Source organism: Alosa sapidissima, chromosome 18 (genome assembly GCF_018492685.1).
Source record: "Alosa sapidissima isolate fAloSap1 chromosome 18, fAloSap1.pri, whole genome shotgun sequence".
NCBI classification, from domain to species: domain Eukaryota; kingdom Metazoa; phylum Chordata; class Actinopteri; order Clupeiformes; family Clupeidae; genus Alosa; species Alosa sapidissima.
In genome coordinates, this window is record NC_055974.1 from 15,487,570 (window position 1) to 15,513,466 (window position 25,897).

The window sequence follows — 25,897 nt, forward strand, 5'->3', positions numbered from 1 at the left end:
ACTTTTACATACTCGCCATTCCCGACCTATCATGCAACAATGTTACGTCACGGGAGTGCCTAACCATTTCGCGTGTGGTGGTCGCGGCACTAGTTGCAATATTCTCCTAAACAGAAGTGTTGCTGTTTGTTCTGTTGTGAAAGGGCTATCGCTACCTACTTCACACCGTAGAAGAAGCAATGAAGCCGCTCTAGTTGCCATGGTGAATCAGTGAATCTGTGATCGGTGGGAGGGTCTATTTGAGGGAGCCGTGAGCGCGCACTTATCCAGGATAGGTTTCACCTGGCTTGATGAATCTGTGTCTGCTCATCCTGGCTTGCTCGTTGTGCAACCAATTAAGCCTGTACGCTCTTGTTTTGGATTCATTGAGCGCAGCCAAAGTCCTTTTAGGCAAGTCCCTCCACTCGGCGGCCATATACCAACGTTTTATGGGCACTCATCGGGCACAGTCTTTGGGTCGAACTGCGCGTGCGCAAGGCTTCACGACACCAATCTTGCTCCAGCGGCGAGATCACAACAGATGATTGGCACGATGTCTTCACAACACATCATATGATTGGCTCAATGTATTCACATCACACCACATGATTGGCTCAATGTATTCACATGTCGACGTTTTGCCGAGGAAGGGGTGGGATATGTGTAGACAACGGCCATATTGGCGTGACAAACTAGCCCCATGCATTTCTATGGAGTATTTTTTGAGTGCTGTGTCTCCACATTAGAAAGTCTCTGGCGCAGCTCAGTAACTTATCCCGGATGTCTTAATTCTGCTTTTGTGCACAGGCCCCAGATCTTGCAGCCAAGTGTGCCAAAACTTTGAATTGACAGCATACAGGGAGCTAAGCCAATCAAAAAACAGACCTGTCTCAAAGACGTATTTTGGGAGGCGGTAGGCCTACTGAAGTGGGAAATTATTTAACCCTTTTAATCGTCATTTGACATTGGTGTGCACACATCCTTCCGTCCCCACACAAATCTATGCCCATGAGTCAGTACACCAAATAAGAAAGGCCTATAGATAGAAATAATGAGCATAAAATATGTATTTTTGTAGTATGTTGCCTTGGTAAATATCCATCTAGTATAGGCAATGCTAAAGTCACTGTTACAAACATTTTTTTTTATACTCCTTCGTGTAGTCTGATGTGAAATGGGTCTTAAATGCCCCCTTTTTGTGGACACTCTGCCTCCACCCACGCTCCTGTTCCTAGATACACTGAACTGATTAATTAAAGGATAATTCCGGTATTTAGCACTTTTGAGTATTGAGTCCCTTTTCTGGTTTGTTTTTGATGAACTAGAGTGGTGGACACCGAAATTTTGATGATGGGTCCGGTCTCGACTTTCTGAAAAAGTCGAGAAGTCTATCTCTCTAGAAGTCTATCTCTTTCTAGAAGTCTATCTCTCCTCTTCCCTTAACCCTTTAGCCGCCAGGGTTTAAAAAATATAAATTGGATTTTTACATCAAAATTTCAAAAGGCCATGGCTTGCAAGTGGTCAGAGATAAAGTCCTACTGTAAATGTGAAAATCATTGAGTATGACCAGAAGTTTATGAAGGGGGTAGATTTACTCATCTAATTTGCATATTATGACGTCACTGGATGGCAACCACCGTGAATTATGCACATTTCAGTAAATACTAGATGTTGAACATATTTGAGCAGTTTTACTTTCTTTTTTTTGTGATTTCACCGACATAACAAATGAACAGGAACACAGTCACATGTAAACCAACAATAGTAAACTATTACTATAATCACAAACCCTATGCTACTATACAATAAAGTAGCCTGGTCAAATCAGTTCCATATCGCGGGTGACTTTGAAGTTCTTCAGAGCCCTATTTTTACAACCCCTGCTGTCTATACCACGTCCATTACGGACACTATCATCACTATTGTCACTGGCACCTCCATCCTGTGCAATCATTCGTATTTGATGACACATTTTAAAATCAGACATCTGTAAAGAGCACAAACAGAAGAAATACATACTTATCCAAACTTCGTTCTAATGTAATGTCATAATTCTGGTACTATCTGTTGCTACTGCCAGTCATCATGCCAGTCATCTGGTATTTTATTGTTGAATTTTACTGAAAATAGATTACATTTCAACTGGAATTAAAAGTAATGGTCTCAAACTATGTCTCCGACTCTGAAATCCAGCACGTACAGTACAGAACTCTGCTTGGCCAAGTGTGCCAAGAACAACTGAGCTGCTCCACTGCCTTAACTTACTATAATACACTGGATGAAATGAAATATGTGGTAACCCATTTATCATCCCCACTATCCATCTATCCAGGTTATGCACAGTGTAGACCTGTGATCTGGGATGAAACACTCTGCTACAATTTAAGAAAAAGTACAGACTCCTCATTTCAAAGCATGACATCGGCAATTATCACTTGATGACAAACCTTTTTCATAGCCAACTTTCGCTGTTGGTGATTTAAATATAACATTCATTCAGTTTTTTCTTTTGGGGAAATAGGTTTATGAATGTGCCATTTCGCATGTGTGTTACTAGTACTACCAAAGACTGTCTAATGAGGAGACACAGCACTCAAAAAATCCTCCATAGAAATGCATGGGGTTAATTTGTAGCGCCAATATGGCAGTTGTATACACATATGCCACCCCTTCCGCGGCAAAACGTCGAAATGTGAATACATTGAGCCAAGCATGTGTTGTGAATACATTGAGCCAATCATGTGGTGTATTGTGAAGACATCGTGCCAATCATGTGTTGTGATCTCGCGCTGGAGCAAGATTGGTGTCGTGAAGCCTTATGCACGTGCATTTCTGCCAAAATAGATGCCCGATAAGTGCCCAAAAAGCATTGCAATATGGCCGCCGAGTGGAGGGACTTTCCTAAAAGGACTTTGATACTACTAGTAGTTCTTTGTTTGTTTTTTAGGAGGTGCCAGTGAACAAAGAGAACAACATGCAAATGACATCCATATCTGAATGTGCTTCGCTAACAGTTACCCCATAACATAGAAATGCCTCTACCATAGCATAAAATAATAGACTTCCATGACAGTACTCAAGGTCATGTGGTCAAAGGTCATCATAGATAGATAGATAGATACTTTATTGATCCCCAGGGGAAATTCAAGGTCTCAGTAGCATACAGACATCACACACACATTCACTAACAGCAGAAAAAAGTAATTAAAAGTATATAATATAGAAAAACACAACTAAGCAATAAGGACAGTAGAAGATAAAGAATATACTAAATATACTAAAATACAAATTATACTAAATAACACTTAATCTAAATCAATTCTAAAAACAGTATCCACATAGTGGGTGATTAATCAAGAGGCACTTGTAATGACTGAGGCAGGGACTGAGACTGTGATTCTCTGTGCATAGTAAGGTAAGGTAAGGTGCTCTGTGTGAGTGAGTGTCATGGTGATGGTGCAAATGAGTAAGTCCAACAGTGCAAGAACAATGTCTAGAGACCAGCATACAATAAATATGGACATATCAGCGAGTAGGCAAGGTAATATAAAAAAACTATAGAAAAAACTATATCTATCTATCTATCTATCTATATATATATATATATAACTATATTAAGAAAAGGTATAAGTGTGGCCACAATTCGGCTGTGGCATGGAGGGAGGGGTTATGCATATGTGCTAATATAGCATGCAAACAGTGAGGCAGTGAAGACAGTGGTAAAAAGTGGCTAGTGGACAGACAGTATCCAAACATGGAGGGGGTGAAGAGGCAGACAGACTATGCTGAGAAGTCTATCTCTCCTCTTCCCTTAACCCTTTAGCCGCCAGGGTTTAAAAAATATAAATTGGATTTTTACATCAAAATTTCAAAAGGCCATGGCTTGCAAGTGGTCAGAGATAAAGTCCTACTGTAAATGTGAAAATCATTGAGTATGACCAGAAGTTTATGAAGGGGGTAGATTTACTCATCTAATTTGCATATTATGACGTCACTTGTTGGCAACCACCGTGAATTAGGCACATTTCAGTAAATACTAGATGTTGAACATATTTGAGCAGTTTTACTTTTTTTCGTGATTTCACCTACATAACAAATGAACAGGAACACAGTCACATGTAAACCAACAATAGTAAACTATTACTATAATCACAAACCCTATGCTACTATACAATAAAGTAGCCTGGTCAAATCAGTTCCATATCGCGGGTGACTTTGAAGTTCTTCAGAGCCCTATTTTTACAACCCCTGCTGTCTATACCACGTCCATTACGGACACTATCATCACTATTGTCACTGGCACCTCCAGCTATGTTGGGCAGAGGGTCGAAATAAGCATGGTATGCTTAGTGAACACTGTCTTCAATTTGTGCAAAACTAAGGCCCGCATCGCTTCCGCGTTATGGAGGAAATGCACGTCTTCTTCGTGTATTTCTCGCGTGTTTTCGCGAGCTTCCTGAAAAATTCCTGAATTCAGTAATGACGCTTGTCGCAATATTGCGACATGGGCGCTTAGAGGGTTAAGTGAAGCATTGAACAGTTCAATGGCCCTGGGGACAAATGACTTCCTCAGTCTGTCTGTTGTGCAAGGCAGTGAGCGAAGTCTCCAGCTGATCAGGTTCTTCTGCTTTACAAAAGTGCTGTGGAGTGGATGACACTCATTGTCCAAGATGTTGATCAGTTTGTTCAGGGTCCTTTTGTCAGATATTGAAGTGATGCACTCCAGTTCAGCTCCCACTACAGAGCCAGCTTTCCTTACCAGCCTGTCAAGTCGCCCCGCATCCTTCTTCTTTGTGCTTCCTCCCCAGCATACCACTGCATAGAAGAGGACGCTGGCAACAACAGACTGGTAGAACATCCTGAGGAGCTTGCTGCACACATTGAAGGAGGGCAGCCTCCTCAGGAAGTACAGCCTGCTCTGCCCTTTCTTGTAGAGTGCGTCAGTGTTGGCTGACCAGTCCAGTTTATTGTCCAGGTGGAGACCCAGATACTTGTAGGTGCTTACCACCTCCACATTGACCCCATCAATGAAGACTGGTAGCAGAGTGGGCTTAGACCTGCGGAAATCCACCACCATCTCCTTGGTCTTTGAAGTGTTGAGTTGAAGGTGATTGAGTTTGCACCATTGCACAAAGTCCTCCACCAGGCTCCTGTACTACTCCTGCTCATTTCTGATACACACCACAATTGCAGTATCGTCAGAAAACTTCTGCATGTGGCATGACTCTGTGTTGTAGCAGTCAGATGTGTACAGGGTGAACAGGACTGGAGAGAGCACAGTTCCCTGTGGCGCTCCGGTGCTGCTGATCACATTGTCAGAGAGACAGTTCTTCAGTCTGACAAACTATGGTCGCTCAGTCAGGTAATCTGTAATCCAGGTTACCAGGTGAGCGTCCACACCCATCTGCAAGAGCTTGTCTCCCAGTCTGAGGGGTTGGATGGTGTTAAAAGCACTTGAGAAATCAAAGAACATGACTCTCACAGCACTTTTCCCCTTGTCTTGGTGAGAATGTGTCCTGTGTAGAAGATAAGTGATGGCATCGTCCACGCCCACTTTCTCCTGGTATGCAAACTGTAACATCTAGTGCATGGCATACCTGGGGTCTGAGCATACCTAAGAACAGTCGCTCCATTGTCTTCATCACATGTGATGTTAGAGCGACAGGTCTGTAGTCATTAAGCTCACTAGGGTGTGGCTTCTTAGGGACGGTGGTGAGACATGATGTCTTCCACAGTGTTGGAACTTGTCCGAGGCGTAGACTCAAGTTGAAGATGTGCTTCAGTGGCTCCCCCAGTTCAGCAGCACAGGCCTTGAGTAGCCTTGGCCACAGTCTGTCAGGCCCCGCTGCCTTATCGGGGTGAAGTTTCTTTAGTTGAGCTCTTACTTGATCTGCTGTGATGATGGGGGGTGTTAGGGGAGGGGAGGGGGAGGGGTGCATTTGGGATCAGTAAACGTCCCAGATTGCACAGAACTTCGTGAACATACACAGGTAACTCTTCAGCGTTTGCTTTTGCATTTGTCAGCGTCTGCTCTATCGTTTGCTGTCGTGTCTCCACTATTCACTCCCACTTAGTATTTAATTAACCACCTGTGCCTTGGAGGTGCACGTTTCTCGTGTTACGTTGCGGACTGAACACAATGGGAGGAGATTTGATTGATTGCTTCAGCCGATTCCTCTCCGCTAACCTGACTGAAAGTGAAATCACCACTGTTTTCTCTTTTTCCCCATGCAGCTTCCCATTATTCTTCCCATTATTCCCAAACTATAACCTAAATAGAGTTTGACTTCACAGTATTTTGAAGGAAGCAACCAGTTCTGTATGCATTATTGTAACAGATGGGCTAGGGTATTGATAAAGTGGTTGATTAGCACGCTACACATGCACACACACATACATGCACACACATGACATGCACAAACACGCACACGCACACGCACACAAACACATAAACACACATACACACACACACCCTCACACACATGCACCCACACATACAAACACACCTACATACACAAACACACACACACACACAAACACACACACACACAAAAACACACACACACAAACACACACACAAAAAAACTGACATGCAGGCACACACACTCAATAAACACACAAAGAAGCACACATATACACAAAAACAACCACACACTCTGCACACACTCAATTACAAACACAAAAAAGGAAAAAAAGTAGGAAATTAACACTTGTCATGGTTATAGGTAGTATATTTAAAAGAGAAAAAAATGACAGATTTGAAATACTCTAAATACAATCCCTCAAAGTATTTTGTTACAAACTACATTAGATTTGTTCCAATCCTGCAAAATAGAAATGACAAAATACACTAAAATAATTAAATACATATTTAAAATGCATATAATTAAAATACTGCCCATGTCTAAGCCTGGCCATGAATGTGCACAGACAGAGAGAGGGGGCAGGAGGATGAAATTATCTAATGAATAAAAAAAAAAACATACAAAGTGCTGCTATGGGCTACATCTGGATTTTGTAAAACCCTACCACATGTTTCTTTGTGACATCATAATACTGAGCTAACATTCTATTCACATATTTTAGATCACTTCCCAGAGATCAGCCAAAGCTTATCATTTGTGAGCATACTCCTCACAAGGTGGTGGTAAGACATTCAAAATATCAGAAGTGCAGCTGTTGAATTATGTTATTATGGTCTGAGTGTTACTAGCCTATTCATTCCAGAGAGCTGGCCTGTTTGTCAATCTTTGGTTGCAGTAGCTTACATCATCTATAAATCGTCATCGCATCACATTATCTTCAAGGATGCTACTACGAAAGTGACTGAACTTTGGGAATTAACAACAGGAGAGGAGAGAGGGGGAGTGGTAGGGGAGTCTGCTTGTCTAGGTGGAGGGGATTTGAAAGGGAGGTAGGCTGCTAGGTAGGCTGCTTCGAAATTGAACACGACTTTGCTATAGGCTATTTGAACTACACTTATTTCACTGAGAGACCAAGTGTCCTGGCTTTCTAGATTTTCTTTGGTGTTTTCTGGAAAGACAAGTATATATGGTATATATGTGGGAACACCTCAAAGATGTCGTCTCATCACAAGAAGGAGCACATCCCAAAACATGTATTTGTGTATAACCACGATGTAGGTGAGTTTTTCTTTAAATGGTTGGCCTTTTTGGTTATAGTTTGTCAGAATTAGCCTAATGTTAGACGACAGCAATATGCTACTGCAAAACTTAGAGTGATGTCAACATACAGTCGCCCTATAAGCTTTTTGCAGACAGTATGCTACATTACAATAACACATGCTTCTGTGTAGGTTTGGCCTTCCTCACCTAATTCAATTGTCTTTATTATATGAAAAATAGAAGAGATCCCTTTGCACAGCCAACTTAAAAAGGTGCTGGTGGATTGCAGGTTTTAAAGTTCATATATAAAAAGAGGTGGCCACCGCACACTGTTATATTTCTTAGTGATTTTTATTGAGCAACGCGTTTCGCCAGTTGCTTCATCAGGCTCAATTCAAAACTAAGCAAGTGAGATAAAATAAGGTCCCATCCCAACAGGTGATAGGCCACTGATACATCACATGACTCAAGTCATCACATCAATTAGTCACATAGTCCATTGACTCAGGTCATCAATTAGTCAATTAGTAAATCTATCACACAGCTCAACTAGTCATCTTCCCTACTAGAGGCAATCCAGAAATCTTTTTCTATTACTAGTCAAATATTTCACAATCAACATTTCACAATTTTAGTATCACATTCTGATATTAGAGTCCATTACATTGTTTACAGTATTTAAATGTCCATATTTGTGTACATATCCACAATCACATGAATCCACAAAAACGCCAATGTTCACAGCAAATACATATTCAATAAACAGTTACACTTTTAAGCAACATTTAGACAATTCATTACAGTTAACCTTTCTATTAAAAATGTGCCCAAAATGTGTTCCATACACAAATGTCAGAATTCATATACTGGTTAACTTTCAATTAAAAATGTAGTATATTTTAAAGTGCTTCAGTGCTTTCAAGTACAATTACACCATACAAAATAATAGTAATTTCCCATCTTCATAGCAGAGTACAAGTTACCAATAGACCTTCCTATAAAACTCCACCTATTAATTAAAGTGCAAGTGCTTGATTACTCATATTTTCTGTCAGTGTTAAGGTTCAAATTTTCAAAAGACCACAACTTTACAAAAACATACTTAGATCTAGTAGTTCATTCAAACCAGCAGGCTCTACAGTATTTAATTCATGGATCCAAAATGCTTCCCTTCTTAGGAGTTGATTAGTCAGATTGCCCTCCCTCGGATGAGGCTTAACTCTTTCAATACCCATGAATTTCAGAGTGGAAGGCGATCCATGATTTTTTTCTTTATAATGTCGAGCAATTGCATAGTCCATATTTCCATTTCTAATTGCGGCTTTATGTTCAGCAATTCTTAATTTGAGATTCTGTTTTGTTTGACCCACATACATTCAACCACATGGACATTTTAACACATACACTACATGTGTGGACAAGCAATTAATAAATTCTTTTATATGGTATTTTTTGCCTGAATGTGGGTGGTAGAATATTTTAGTATCACTAGTATTCGAACAATGAGCACACTTTCCACATCTGTAATTTCCATAAACAGTTTGGGTAAGCCAATTTGTCTGCATAGGTTCTCTGTACATAGAACTCACAACCATATCCCTCACGTTTTTGCTTCTTTTAAAACAGAATTGTGGTTTTACCGACGACAAATGATTTAAATTGGGATCACAATCCAGTAAGGCCCAATGTTTGTTTATTATTCGCTTGACCTGTCTAGAGACTGTGGAGTGCTCAGACACAAATGTAAGCCTACTATTGTTTTGAACCCCCTTATTGGAAGGGTTTAACACTTCTCTGTCTCTTTTACTCACTTTATCCAGAGATTGGCTAATGCATTTGTCATTGTACCCCCTTTGTCTGAATCGTTGTGCCATTTCTTGGGCTTTATTTTGGTAGTTGTCTTCATTACTGCATATTCTATACGGATTGGGATAAATGCAGAGACCAAATTTCCCTCACGGGATCAAAAGAGTATATATACTTATACTACTTATACTATATACAGTTTCTGGGTGTCCACATCTCTAAGGACCTCTCTTGGACCATCAACACCTCTACCCTGATCAAGAAGGCTCAACAGCGTCTCTTCTTTCTGAGGAGACTAAAGAAAGTCCACCTGTCTCCTCAGATCCTGGTGAACTTCTACCGCTGCACCATCGAGAACATCCTCACCAGCTGTGTCACAGTTTGGTATGGCAACTGCTCTGCTTGCGACCAAAAAGCACTGCAGAGGGTGGCGAAAACATCGAGGCCATCCAGGGCAAGTGATGATTGCGTAAGGCACGCAGCATCATTAGAGATTGTTCTCACCACTCCCCTCCAGGAGGTGTTACAGGTCTATCCGCACCCGAACCTGCAGATTCAGAGGAAGCTTCTTTCCTGCGGCTGTCACCCTTCTGAACTCTAGCTCTGCACCCCGGTGACAACCAACCAAGCCCCCCACCGCCCCTGCCAGATGTCTTCTTGCTTGTGCTTGTTGCGGTGTCCACAACCATGGCAACCTTGACAGGGACATTTGCACTACCCTATCCTATCATAGTGTTCTATCTATTTATTTAAAAATGTACATACTGTAATTGCACTTACATATAGCCATTTTCTACTGCTCTTCATACTATTCATCATCATTCATAATTTTACTCTTTCTGGACTACAATGATACTGTTACCAGTTACCACAATGCACATAGCTGTGCATTCTGTACATATACATCTATATTTTTCTGAATGTCTGTATTTATTCTGTTTTCTTATATTATATTATGTTAATACACTGCATCTATATTATTCTTACTACTATTATAATGTTACTGCTCCTACATTGCACATATATGTATGTTGTTCATACATTGTTCATAATTAAAAGGCAAATCTATTCTGCTCTTATAAGGTAGCTGCTAATACACTGGACATATTTATATTTCATTTATATTACTCTAAACCACCTTCCGTAAATCAACTGTATATTACTATCTACACTGCACTATATTTCTTGACATGTCTATGCACCATGCCTATACTTTGTATATCACATTGCACTTTTCTGCGCTTCTGGTAGATACATTTTGTTGTCTTTGTACTTGTACTCTGCACAATGACAATAAAGTTGAACCTAATCTAATCTAAAAAATCATTAGCCCTATTTGCTGACTTATTTTTGCAGACAGACTGCTACATTACAATAACACATATGATACTGTGTAGGTTAGGCCTTCCTCATCTATCAATTGTCTTTAATTTACTGTTTTTGGAGAAATTACAATTAGTTGAAGATGAAGAGAGAACACATACACATGTACAGTACGTGTAAGACAGTGTATTTGAAAATGATTCCCTGTACCCCTATTGCAGGTATTGTTATGACAACAAAAAAAAGCCATGGAGAGAAAATATATGCATTCAGAATAAGTCATCCAAGGCCTTTAAAAAATCCAGAAATCAATAGCTAAATTAAATACACTGTCTGCAATTGTTGTGAAAGCCTGTTGATAATTTACTTCATATGTATGTGTTGTATAGCTCGGTCCAAGCTTGAAGCAAGAACTGGAGCAATTAGCCAATTTCACAAGATATTGCCACCGTAAAAAACAATTTCTGCTGAAATATCAAACATATCGCTATGTGGTCTGCTGTGAACAAACATTTCTTTTTCAAAACAACTTTGTTGAGGTTTAGGTTTGAATATGTAGAAAGTCACAGGATGATGCTTTACCCTCCCAAGGCATCATCAACATCATTAACCTCAGTTAAATGAACCTGGAAACTGTGAAATAAGCTTAGATGAATTTGACACAAAGTTTGTTGAATCGTGGACTGCAACCTTAATATTCTCTTTGAGCAATATTCTATATTTCACTGTGAAGTTACACTAATCAGAAAATAAATAATGAATACTGTATTTATCCTTGTTTTTTTGTTGTTGACTCTAGCAGCAGGCCCTGACGATGTCATACATGACACATGTGACATTAACATCGATCTAGAAAGTGGAAACAACGAATCTGTTCCCATAGGTGAGTTTTGATTTTGATTGGGGTTTGAAATTTATATTCCAGTGCTTCATTTACATTATAGGTCTACTACTGCTTGGCCTACTCACAGTATACCCAGCAAACACATGACATTGCAGCAACATTGTCAGAAAGTGGTCATTTGATTACCGTGACATTACCTCATGGTCATGTCTTTTCAGCGATGGAGCAATGTTGTACAGAGTTGTTGTCATTTGGTACCACAAGTAACATGGCAGTGACATGGTAGCCTGGTCACCTATAATGTAGCCAGCTGTTAGTCTACCATGAATAACATTACCACAAAGTCGTGTTAGGTTCAGCTGGCACCGTGAATAATGGGCCAATCCCAAAATCCAGACTCAAGAACTCACAGACTTTGATGCGTGTTCTCGCGAAATTCGTAAGGGCTTAGGTCCCAATGTCAAAGGGCGTGAGGGTTTGAGTACACACTTACCGAGCCCTTTCCGTGAGTCTGCATCGGTGCAGACTTCACCAAAGGGAATTACCCACAGTTCAAAACGTTGTGACATTTACTGGTGACCATAGGGAAATCCGGAAATTACAAATGTAAATAACAGCACAACACACGTGCATGGTGCACGTGTCAGCAACGTCTTTGTTATTAAACATCATGAAGTGCTGTCCCAATCCCATTTATACCTATCTGAGCCCATGTGGCCTCACACACTCACTCCCTCAGCACCTGAGATCAATTAAGTCTGTGAGTCTTTAGTCCTTAGTCCTCAGGGCCCATGCTATGGTCACGTGCAAAAGTGTTCCTTTAGTGCCATGATTAAAATTGCCACGATGTCCCTACCTGCTCACCTATTACGTAGCCACATTAAATTAGCCTATATCTGTCTAATTAAGGCTACGTGAGCTTGCATAAATTACCATGGACAACTTTATATCAGTTTGAAAAACAAGTAAATCTATTCACTCAATGTATAAAATCTTGTAGCCTACTGTGCTTCACTGGCATCCGTGTACCTTCCGGTCGCCCCTGAATGACAGCTGAGTTTTGTTCAACAACAAACATTTTAAACTGCTGTTGAGTGAGCGTTCCCAGAATTCTGTGTGTGTATGTGTCATTGTGAATGAATAATGTGCAATTGTCGGTTATTTTAGTTATATTTGTCATTATATTTCTATCTCATGTTGCAGGCATCAAACATTTTCAGGTGTGAGCTTGATTACTAATTGTGAAACAAGCTGTACATGTTGAGCGTTGTTGTGGCGCGAAGCTAATCATTGTTCTATCTGCTCTGCACTGACTTGTTGAGCATAACTACAATCAATGAGTGCACTCTGGAGAATATGAAGTCTTCAAGTTAGGCTGAATATGTACTTGTACATTGTGAAAATAAAGATGGGCATGACCTTAATAAATATAAAAATAAAAATATAGCTGCAAGCGAGCACGCCCGGGCCCGCAACCCGTGACATTTCGGAATCCAACAATGCACCAACGTGATGCGTTTGGGAAATGTACATATTTGATGCGTGTGCTATTCGTTTTTGCATTTTATTTTCTGGCACATTTACTTGCTTGGCCAGGTGGGGGCACAATGCAAAGCATGCCCATTGGGTGTCATCATAATCATAATATATATTAACCTGAGAAATTTCAGACCATTCATTTTAAGCAAAGAGCATTTCTGATACACTGTTTGGTTGGCCAGATGGTGGCGCTATGTCAGGCATGGAAATTACACATGTGAATATCATCGAAACAATGATATTTAATTAATATTTTGTTAATAAATTCCAAAAACTATTCTGACTTTGGCCAGCTGGTGGCGCTAAGCCAGACAGGCATATTGGGTGTTTGGATTTCATACACATAATCTGATTAATCTAATGCATCTGATTGTGATATACAACCATCCATCCAAGTGGAAAGAACACATTCCTTCTCTTGCCAATTGGTGGCGCTATGCAAGGCATGGTAAAGACATATGAATATCATCATCATCATGATATCTAATTTTGTGTAAAATTTCAGACCAATCAGTCAAAGAATTGAGCATTTTTGGCACATTTCCTGATTGGCCAGATGGTGGAACTATGCTAGGCATTTCAATCCCATATGTGAATGTCATCACAATCATGATATGCACTATTTTGTAAAGTTTCAGATCAATCCGTCAAAGCCTTGAACATTTTTGGCACATTTCCTGCTTAGCAAGATGGTGGCGCTCTGCTAGGCATGTGAATTACACATGTGAATATCATCACAATAATGATATCCAATATTTTAAGTTTCAGATCAATCACGTAAGGCGTAAGGCTTGCGCCCTTCAGTGCTCGGGCCCTAATTATGAAAGCTATAGATGACGCTCAGAGGATGTTATAGTAATGTCATTGACATCACCAGAAGGTCCTCTGCATATAATTTTAGGTCACAGGAATGGACCAGAAATGTACCTACCACGTCATCCAACTACGTTGCGGCGACCTATGCGGTAGCCTATGTGCTCACAATGTTGCTACAATGTAACTGTGTTAGCTGGGTAGGCCTTTTAGTTATATTGGCTACACAACTATTAAATCAGCTTTAAATCAAAATTAATTTCAAATGTAAACATGAAAATATTGGAATGGGATATGATATGACTGAGGGTTTTTTTCCCCACTCAGCTGATACTGTTGTGAGCCATTCTTCTGTTTGACTGCACTATCTTTTCTGGGCGGCCAGGGCCGGACCGAGGCAGTCCCACGGAGGTGGCAGCTGGTGCAGAGACGAACGCCGGTGCCTGTGTCAAACTGAGCTATACCACTGTGCTGCATTGTGTGGTTGTTCTCATGTTGACAGTGGCTGTTGCCTTGGCAGTCCTCTGTGAGTATGAATTTTGGAATGAGATTTGGTTATCCAAATGTGGGACTTGAATTGTCTGAACTGAAGCATCCCAACCAATAATCACCTGGGAAACTTTCTGAACTGTCTCATTAGTGGGTTTGATCCAGCAAGACCACAGCAAAAGCCATGCTGTGGTATTGTTCTTCTTAAGTTTTCTTATTATTAGTGGGTTTGATCCAGCAAGACCACGGCATGGCTTCGCCCACTATTGTTCTTGTTGAGCAAGCCCACTATTGTTCTTCTTAAGTTTTCTTATTATTATATCTTCCTATTCACCCACTTTTCTTATTATTAGTGGGTTTGATCCAGCAAGCCCACTATTGTTCTTCTTAAGTTTTCTTATTTATTAGTGGGTTTGATCCAGCAAGCCCACTATTGTTCTTCTTAAGTTTTCTTATTATTAGTGGGTTTGATCCAGCAAGACCACGGCATGGCTTCGCCCACTATTGTTCTTGTTGAGCAAGCCCACTATTGTTCTTCTTAAGTTTACTTATTAGTGGGTTTGATCCAGCAAGCCCACAGCAAGCTGGCTTCCTATTCACCCACTTTTTGTACTCACTACTCCTCCTAGACCGTTTGAGCTATCGACGCGGTTCAAACTCCAAAAATTCAGTCCCGAACCGGTGTAGTGCGCGTGTTACTTTCGTGTCGCTGGTCCTTGTCGTTTTCGCGTTATTCCCATTTTTCGGCATTTTTTGGGCCCATTGAAATGAATGGCGGAATGCTGGGCCTCTATGACATCACAGTACCTCATTACTTGGACCTGGTAGAGCTCTGCTGCTAGAGTTGATTACTTGCACCTGGCAGAGTTCTAAGCCATCTGGCAATGTCTAATGGGCTGGGCTGGGCTGTCTGTGTATATGAAGGTGTGTGCATGTAACCTTTGACCTGTATGTCCGATTTTCATGAATGAGGTACTGTTGGAATCCTCGAATGAAGCCCAGTTCAATGCCTTGCCAGCACCAAGTGTAAAGGTCATGTAAAAAAAGTCTACATCTTTTTTTGAAGTCTCACGCTCTGCCATCTTTTTTTTTTAAAGTGAATCCATGTTCATACAGGTCATTTAAAAATATATATATTTTCCAAATCCATTCAGCCCAGTTCAATGCCTTGCCAGCACCAAATCATGTAAAATCACTTTTTTTTAAAGTGAATCCATGTTCATTACAGGTCATTTAAAAAAAATAATAATTCCCAATCCATTAAGCCCCGTTCAATGCCCAGCTAGCTCCATTCAAACTTAGTCATGTAAACAGTTGTATAGATTATAATATTGTGAAATACACATTCACACAGATTTTACGCACATTCACGCAACACTACTATTCAAGTTAAGTTACTTATCATTGCCCGGCAAGAAGTCCACAATCAATTCAATTGTCTTGCCACGATCTGTGGAGCTTACAGACAATGTTAAATTACTATCGGTTCTGTATGCTTTTCAAAGCCGACCTAACGATGAGTCCCTTCATGACGGTGTGTTGCAATGCATTCTGGGTGCTGTGCTGTGATTCGATGCTTGAACTAAACGTAGTAAAAATAAATCGCTATCAAGGCTCCAAATAGCAACACACTTACACCGTAGCATAATGAGGGTATCTACATGTAAACCGAAGCATTGAGAACTGTGTAAGTCTACAGCAGGGCTCTCAAGTTTTGAAGTTTGCAAGGAGTGAGACTTTGTTTCTCAGGGGGAGGGGGCGTGGCACTGTGCTAATGCCACGCCCCCTCCCCCTGATCGAAGTACATGAAAGTCCTACGTCTGCTTGAACTACTCGTGGCGCCACGCCCCCTCCCCCCGATCAACAGAGACCCACCCTCCCCATGTCCCATAGACCCAGCTTCATGAGAGAGCACAAATTCCATTATTTCAAACACACTGTGAGGAAAGTTGCACCCACAGTTAATGCAGGGAGGAAGTGGAACCCAGAGCAGGCAGTTAAGCAAGCTCAATCAGCATTGAAGCATAGGGATATAATGGGCCATGTGCATGTGCTGTGTAAGATCAGATTTATGTTAGGTGCTACATATGATGTGCTCCCATCTCCCAAGAATTTAAGTCAATGGTTTGGTGAGGATGATAAATGCATACTTTGCTCATGTGTGGGCAGTCTCCACCATATCCTATCAGGGTGCAAGGTAAGTCTCACCCAGGGGCGGTATACGTGGCGTCATAACCAGGTATTGAAATGTGTGGCAGCGGCAATAGAGGATAAAAGGAGAGAAGTCAATTCATTAGCAGCTAGTAAAGGGGTAAGGCAAATTAACTTTGTACGTCAGGGGGATAAACCTTGTTCCGCGAAGGCCAGGTGTAAAACCGGCCAGTTGAAAAATGGGGCGGGCTGGGAAATGAAGGTTGATCTTGGCCAGCAGATTTACCACAGAGGGATTGTTTCTGATTTCGCACCTGAAAGTGTTGATAGTGTATTACTGTTCTATAATACTGTATGTGACATAGTGGTAAGTCTGATAGCAACAGGCTAATAAGCCCAGGATCCCAGTCCCAACCCACTGACTAGCGCGACTCTGGGCATCGGTAAGCTTCATAGGCAAAGATGGAACAGTATGTGCGCTCTGCTCTAAGATCTTTGGAGAGAGATGGTAGTGTTTGAGAACATATACCATGTTGGGTGGGGAGACTTCTGTGATGAAAATATACTTAAATTTGATTAAGATAGTGGTAAGTGATGTAGCGGTGCTACCCTAATATTTAGGCTGCAGTAGATCACCATGTTAAGCGTTCACCATACTGCAATTAAGTATATATACTAGGGGTGGGCGATATGGACAAAAAATAATATCTCAATATTTTTTGTGATTTTGACGATAACGATAATTAGTCGATATCCTTTAAAAGAAATTTGTAAAAGTCTGAGTTACTTTACAGCTCATTATTTATGAATAGCATCATTACAATAATAACCAATAACCTATCCTGTGATTTTTTAACCAAATCAACCAATGCATTGTCACTCTATGACACATTTCCAATTCTGCCCCCACTTAATGTGACAATGACATGGTCTAGCCAGCTACATTAGAGAAGATGAATGAACAGTTTCCCAAGAGAAAGTATGAAGCTGAAGTTCATTTCAAACCTTTACATAGGATTCACTGTAAAACTAAGCAGACCAACAGAGTACATCTCAGTTATTTCCTTCGATATTTTGTTTAAGAGCAATCATGTAGGTTAGCATTCCAAGTTACAGAATAGAAACTAATGCGTTAGCTTATGGCTAATGTATATAAGAAATCCCTTAGAGATGCTAACGGTTAGCATAATTGGTAAACGTAGATACTTAGAGCTATCTTCAGTCCATTTACAAAAGAGTTCCATGAGAATAGTTCTTTTGTTTACAACTGACTATTAAAATACTAAAAGGTAAATGTCTCATCAATGCTACTTGAACAGAAGTATCCGCATAAAATCCCAAGTAGGCTAATCTAGCTGCACAAAATAAACATTAGGCGTGTGTGTGACAACTTTGTGACCCACTAGTGATCACGTGACACTTGCTCTGCTGCAGCCAGGGGCTTCTCCAGCATACACCTCCTGGGAATGTATGAGTCTTCAATGCGTGATTGAGTGTTTTTTCCCCATAAGTAATTTAAATACTCGATAATGTCAATTTGCACATAGTTAAAACAACAATCACGATATTATCGCAGACGATATATATCGCCCACCCCTAATATATACTCTTTTGATTATGCCTCATTTGCCAATAGAATATGAATTGTTACATGTGGAATTGCTTGTTGATGAGTGTAAGTAATGATAGCAAAATAAACTCATTCTGCTCGATCAACTATGCAATATTTTTTTTTCAGAGACACTGTTGAAGTACTTTGGAGCACATCTCTACCTCTACCTAACTCTACTTCATCAAGTGTCTGCCTCCATGGCTGATGACAACAGAAGGTGAGGTTTTCTTGATGGCAAATGGTTTCATAGCCTGTTAATATGACATGACACATTTAACATAGTTTTTTTTTTTTTCATTTATTTATGTATTTATTTAATCATTGCAGGTTCGTCCACTGCAGAGTTGCAGATGCCTGAAAGCCAGGAACGAAGTAGGAATCTATTTTTTGGGATATTTTATTTTTGATTATTAATGTTTGTCTATTTTGGTTTTATTTTGTAGTTGAAGATTGCTCATTTAATGCACATTTGCGGATTTGTTCTGCAAATTTGTTGAAAAACAATTCATTAAACTGATGTACTTGTTTACAACAAATACAAATGCTGTTGTATTTTGTTATTTGTCAATTCAACTTCAGTAAACCAACCTTAGTGCTTCACTTTGAATATGAATGTTTCAAATAAATCTGTGATTTTAGTACCCTCTAAGATTAAAAGGTGACAGCAACAACTATATTAATACATTGGTTTACCAAGCACATGGGGCCAGAAGTCTAGAGCGGAGCCCCAAAACATTTTTGGCATGTGAGCAAGGATGGATTACTGAATGAGCCTACCGAGCCCAAGAGGTCAAGGGACCCTGAACCCCAAGTAGTTGTGTGAAGTCACTAACTATATAAGTCAAAATGCAAAAGGCTATGAATCTGAACAAATTTAGGTACTGCCCTTCTCCAGCTGACCATCCCAAAAATGCACCAGAATACAGGAAATCACATCAACAAATAATGCCAACTATTTAACTAGCTACATCTGATGATGCAAAGTTAGCTTATCAAGCTAGTTAGGCTTTATTTTGGTTTGGTTATCATGGTTTCGGGGTTTACAGGGAGGGAAGCATCTATCATGGTTTCGGGGTTTACAGGGAGGGAAGCATCTATGACCTACGCCATCTAGGGTAACGGAGTAAACTACGGTAAATAATTCCCATCTCCTTCGATTCCCGCATGTGAACGGAGAAGTCCAGTCCAATGTTCTAGCCGAGTTATAGAAGCTCAGCTAATCTGCATGTAACCGTACTGTGTGTATCAGTGTGTGATTGCACAAGTAAAATGTACTGTGCCTATCAGAAAACAATCATGTCAGCAGAGGGCAGTGTAGTGTTGTACAAATGTGTTGAAGCACATAAATTCACTTACCATTCACACCATGGCAAGTAGGTGCATTGTATCAAGTGGTAAATGAGTCCTTTTTGTTTCACTTGATAAGTACTTGATCATGTATGGTAGCATTGGAGGATTTGTACTATTTCATAAAGACATAATTTAAAACACAAAACAAAAGGAAATATGTCCTTCTGATGGAAGTAAATCTAATTCTCCTTTCTAATAGAAGGAATTAGACTGATTCTCTTTTTCTGTTTGTGTGTGTGTGTGTGTGTGTGTGTGTGTGTTGTGCGTGTCGTGTGTGTGTGTTTGTGTGTTTGTGTGTGTGTGAGTGTTTGTATTAACATTTGCTAAATGAATAAATGTGAACGTACATGACTATGGGATGCTTAGCATGGACAATGAAGAGGAACAGGTATGATGCATCCCTTTTTCAGACAAGTACAATATTGGTTTTGGTGTCAGATGTTTTGAGACCAACCATATATACTGAATGCGTAAAAAATGTCACAAAAGTCAATATGCATTGCCTATACTTTTTTAGGACATCTTACACATATAACCATATTAAACAAAAAGTGCACCCTTAGCATAACATCGAGAGCTTTAACTTAAAGGTTGTATCAGCGATTTCAGGCCCAAAAATAAATGATCACATTCATCTAATCTTTCCTAACGATCCGCTAGCTGTCTGCCCCATAAGAAGGCCGTCAAGATCTGTACACAAAACCAATTGCTAATTGGCAACCCACTCAAAAGCAAAATAAAGTGTTTCAACCAATAACCGACGAGATGCGTGTTTAGGAGAGTTTTAATTGCATGGGAGGGAGGGGAAGGGAGTAGCGAACTAGCTCTCTGTTTTGTTTGAACATCAACAGAAGTGATGTATCCCCGCTATCGCTGATACAACCTTTAACACATTTGCACATTTAGGCCCCTAATTTGCACCCTGGCGCATGGCATAAAACTCATTTTCAACCCAGCGCAAAGTTTATTTTCTTATTTTGCATGTCTATTTTTTAAACAATGCGCCCAGGGATGTGGTAATTAACAACCTAGGGAGTGGCCTAGCGCATTGTCTGAAAATTGCTATTGTACACCACCTAAAACGCATTATGCCACTGACCAACAGAAACCTGGTCAGAAGTCTATGGCGAATTGTTTATGTTATTTTAAAAGTGCATTGGCGGGTGCACAATGCACCATCCTTCTATCCTCCATGAACGCGCACCAGCGCACATCCATGCAAAACATTAGAAATTACACGATTAGGCTACAATGGGAAACATAATTAGAATAAAGATATTACAAAACACATCTCACAATGTATTGGCAAATTGGTAATGATGGTTAAAAGTGATTAGGAGAGAGCAAAGCTCAAGACTCACTATCACGAGATATAAGCAACGCCTCTGCAGGATAAACGTTGTTTTATTCAGTCATTCGAAAAATATTAGGGTAAGTGTTGCGTTTTTAGCTTTTTTTTTTTAAATTACGAAACTAAACATTCTAACACACCTTATATGTGATTTTGGGAACTCTGTGATGAATGGAAATTAAATATATGACGATCGAAAACTCATAAAAACGCACAATCTGGACATTTTTTATCATAACTCGGCACGTCAGGTCAAAACCAGGCCATTTTCGTGGGTCTATCACTAGGTGGCAGTCTCGCCAGGTCTCGCTGATCCCTTCCCGGAAAGTTTACACAAGTAAGTAACAGGCAACACTTCATATTTCATGAAAGACGTTATATCTCCATTTCTAGAAAAAACCCCAGCGATTTTGATAAACTAGCCACTGTTTATCTTGGGATTTCTCAGGAACAGAGGCGTGTAGAAATACACGGTTTGCACCCACCGAGAGCTTAAAGTCTCACCTTTTAATCGAGCCATTGTATGTGTTCATAACTATAACACAGAATATGCTGTGGCTGTACAAAAATCATCAACAATGGTCTAGATTGCTGGCACTCTAGGACAAAGCTCCCGAAAACAGCTTGGCATTCAATGAGTTAAACTAACCAATTTATTAGTCTAACCAACTTTGCACGTATATTTTAAAATGCAAATGCCAATATGAAAATGTCCTCTGTGGTCATGTGTCAACAACGTTTTATTGTTGTTTACACAAAACACACATGGGTTCAGGGGCGGACTGGGACAAAAAAAAATAAAAAATCAGCCCTGGCATTGTGGACCAGACCGGCCCACAACATTCGATAACCTTTTCAGTCTTTGTGTGCTTTTCCTTCATTTCTGTACACTGTCCCTAACCGCCCTACATAAAAACTGCCCAACACATTTTTCCAGGGCCAAAAAGTAGCCTTAGGCTAGCCTATACTCACCCCACAAACAATATAGTCTAATGAAATTAGTATGCTGCCTGCTGACTTAAAATGGTGGTTTTAAAAAAGTGTTCTCACTGTCGCCACCACCACCATTGCCATTAGCCACGGGAGCTGATGAAGGCCCTGCCGTGGCAAACATGTCTGTATTTTTGCCACATTTGGCAGCGTTTGCTTGAAGAGCAAGTTTCTTTTTTTCTAGCAGTTTCTCTGTGCCTCCTTTGCGTTTTCTCTCCATCCAAGAAGATCCTAACAGGTAACGTTACGTTCATCCTACGTTACACTGCACACACCGGGTCACTGAGCCAAAGGGAGGAGGTGTTTCATGATATGATCGGGACAGCCCAGTGTCAATCGGACTGTCCCTGCATGGGTTACTTCCCTATCACCTTCACAAACATCCTCTTCTGAGAATCTTGCTGTTTATTTATGCTATCAGGCATGGGACTAACTAAACTAAATTTACTAAATAATGTGTTTACTATTAGCCAAAATCTGAGTATATCCTAACTGTATGACATATTTAACTATTCTGATAGTTTAGATAATCATGTGAAGGCAGACAGTTAATCTGAGACTGAGCTTATTCTGGGGAAAAGTATTCCTCCTGCTTGTTCTGTTAGAATTGTCCATTTGTGTCCACCAAAATCCTATAAGCAAGTCCCTCCATTCAGCAGCCATCTTGCAACACACAATGGCAGTTATCAGGCAGCTATTTTCCTATTCAAGTGAATGGGGAGGCATACAGGAACGGGTAGGATATGTGTAGAGACTACTGCCATATTGGCATTACGAACTAACCCCATGCTTTTCTATGGATGATTCTTTGAGTGCTGTGTGTCCTCATTAGAGAGTCTCTGTCCACTTCTTTGACACACACACACACACACACACACACACACACACACACACACACACACACATCACGGACATAAGGTGCAATTAAAATATTGCAAACCTTCATTTTGTCTTTTCCCATTTTGAATGACAGTTTACATAATCAGAGGCAAAATCACATATGGAAAGTTTCAGTGCATACAATGTACATACAATGCACACAATCAACTTGATATTGATCAACATAATATTTGAGGTTTAGAAAGATATGGTTCCTATTTCCAGAACTGATCATCGATAGGGTCTTTTCCACCCGCAGGAGGAGCTGTGCAGCACAGGCTCTCCCCCAACTTGAAGCGCGGTGGATTTTTTATATTTCTCACATCACATTGTATTATCTATGTATGTTGCACCTATGTCAAACACCTATTAGGTGGACAGTGCCGTTTAAGAGAATGCCAACCACACTTCAACCAAACTAGGCTAGTTGATTGGCAGATCTAGCGTCAACTAGACACAGTCTATTTAAGGGCGTTTCGCCTCTTTGATTGTTTGCACTGATGGTCTGAATGGGACCGAAAACGTTTTGCACTTTGGGAGTACTTTGTACTTTTCACAGGCTGGATTAAAAATTGCATCGGCAACATTGGTGTGTGAGTTCTTTCTAGACTGAAGGACTGATACTCTATTGGAACTAACGCACCCACCAGGCCTGGAGTCGTTGGCGCGGTACCCTGTTTGCCCCATACCAGAACTGATGGAGACAACATGCTGTCTATAAAAGGCACAAACAAACAAATAGTCTACTCTGTACCTAGTAAAGATTTTCTTAGAGTTTTGGGTAGACTAGCATATCAGATAAAACCCCTGGTAGTGTTCTCAACTAATGTAGGAGTAGTGGTTTGACAACTTTCACACACACAGTATGACACAGTTAGGCCCATGTCTATCCAATATCTACAGGAAATGTTTAAAGAGAAGTGGCTGAGCCATTGTCTGCTCTAAAAAACGCCAGTTCCATTTGAGGAACTTCCATCACTTCTGCTGACCTGTGAGCATATGAGAGAGGGATGGTAGGGCAACTTTCACATAAATGCAAATCATTTTCTTTGACAGCTGAACTTCCTATGCTAAAGAAGCAGGAGAAAACAACAGATCACAGTCACCTCTAGACAAGAAAACAAAACCCTCTCAAATTCAGTCCATCGAAGTAGACCCACCACAGCTAACTCTAAACCAGGTGAGCTATATCTGTATGTGCATACAGCCTTTCAAACATTTGTATAAGGTAGTGTGAGAAATAGATTTTTATAGATTATGCATCATATGGGTTATAAGATGACTCTAACCATACTTAACATCTTCCTTTCTTTTTCTGCTCATATTTTTGTAGTTGTAGTTGTTTTTCATTTAATCTTTATACCTGTCTACTTGAGCAGGAACATTAGCTTCTGCTTCTGAAAAAAAATGTATTGCCTTTGAAGTGTATATAACACAATCATCTACCATGGTACCATAACAAATCTTACTTCCCCTTGATATTGATAGTGTTTTGTCAGCTACAGTAGTTCTGCTCATTTGGATTGTCTCATAGTAGGTTGAAATATATATTGGATTGGATTGTAAGTTGAAACATGTACTTCTCTAAAATACAACAAATGACATGTTTGACATTTGGCAATCCTAGACAATAGATGCACCACTCACAATACCACAATAAAGAGGAAGAAACTCATGGGCAGGTGGTCTTATATTATGTTATTGTCATACTTGAAATTTCTTTGGATTCAATTTCAGTAAATGGTGATCACTGTTTCTCTTTGATTCAGTCAATTGTCGCAAGTTCCCAGACAGTTTGATCATGAACATATATGGTTTGATCTTATCACCAGTGCTGGTAGTTGGTAGCTCGTAATTCACACTCAGCCTAACTCTGAGCTTGTGAGTACTTAATTACCCCACCTTTTAAGAAGTAACTGTAAGAACTGTGTCCATGAGCAATAGAAGAGATAGGCAATACAACGTTGATTTGAAACTTCCCATTTGCATTTTTGGTTGATATCAGGCATGGAGACAGATGAGGTGACATACTCTGACATCACCATCATCAAAACAGAAAATGCCAACCAGAACGGAAACCACAGTGGTGAGCAATCATCTGTATTAACCCTTAAAGGTGTAGGTTTTTGAACATTCTAAGTTCCGCAACAATTGAAGGTTCTAAAATTCTATGTTGAATTCAATGAACCCAGATATTCTTTAGAATGTTCATTTCCCAACATTCCCGTCACACCGGTGTGACGGTACTCCTTTAAGGGTTAAAGGCAGCAGTTTGATAATGGAAACAGGGGTCTTATAAAGTTTACTATTCTAATTCTATACTAATATGTTTAAGTATTGCAGAATTTCTGAGAGGAAACATACCCTGTATGACCTATTTGTGTGACCTTTATTTTGCTACATCAAAGTGTAGAACAAAAATTGCTTTACTAAAATTACCAGTGATGGTATTCTCAACTCTCTGTTGACATTCTCTATGCATAACTGAACTGAAGATGAAGAGGGAGCAAATGTCATCTACTCGCAAGTCAATGTGCTGAAAAATGGTATGTATTAAACATAACACATACCCTGACACACATGCATTAAACATACAACACATGCTGTATGAGAATTAACGCCAAATGTGGATTTGAAAAAAAATAAAAAAATGTTTGTCCTTTTGAGTCCCAGCGAATGATCTGGACCCTGCATCTGACTCTGGTGACTTTTCTGAGCCGGCCAAACACGATCCTTCTAACTCCTCAGCAAAGTCATATTCAGAGAAAGAGAGCCCTGCATGCACATCTCCTAGAAGCACAGCACTGCTACTGTCTATTTGTGTTGTCCTGTTGGCCGTTGCTGTTACAATGGGAGGACTCTGTGAGTATGAAAATCAAATCATGGGGGCAGCCGTGGCCTACTGGTTAGCGCTTCGGACTTGTAACTGGAGGGTTGCCGATTCGAACCCCGACTAGTAGGCACGGCTTAAGTGCCCTTGAGCAAGGCACCTAACCCCTCACTACTCCCCGAGCGCCGCTGTTGTTGCAGGCAGCTCACTAAATGCAGAGACCAAATTGGATAAAAAGAGTATATATACTTACACTTAAGTCTTTAACTTTTTAGCCTTAGCATAGAAATATGAACAATTTAACAAATCAAATGTA

At 40.2% G+C, this 25,897-nt stretch overlaps 2 protein-coding genes across 2 annotated transcripts in view; both read left to right on the plus strand.

Annotated features, from left to right (window-relative positions):
- Positions 1-7,084: 7,084 nt before the first annotated feature.
- Positions 7,085-25,897, plus strand: part of LOC121690151 (C-type lectin domain family 4 member F-like) — a 52,011-nt gene continuing 33,198 nt past the window's right edge. The window contains exons 1-5 of the mRNA XM_042070569.1: positions 7,085-7,622; positions 23,808-23,931; positions 24,757-24,837; positions 25,247-25,297; positions 25,419-25,613. Coding sequence (XP_041926503.1) covers positions 24,759-24,837; positions 25,247-25,297; positions 25,419-25,613 — 325 coding nt within the window. The 5' untranslated portion in view covers positions 7,085-7,622; positions 23,808-23,931; positions 24,757-24,758. The remainder of the gene's footprint in view (positions 7,623-23,807; positions 23,932-24,756; positions 24,838-25,246; positions 25,298-25,418; positions 25,614-25,897) is intronic.
- Positions 24,367-25,897, plus strand: part of LOC121690147 (C-type lectin domain family 4 member F-like) — a 79,325-nt gene continuing 77,794 nt past the window's right edge. Inside the window, exon 1 of the mRNA XM_042070565.1 lies at positions 24,367-24,433. The gene's annotated coding sequence lies outside the window, so the exon portion shown is untranslated. The remainder of the gene's footprint in view (positions 24,434-25,897) is intronic.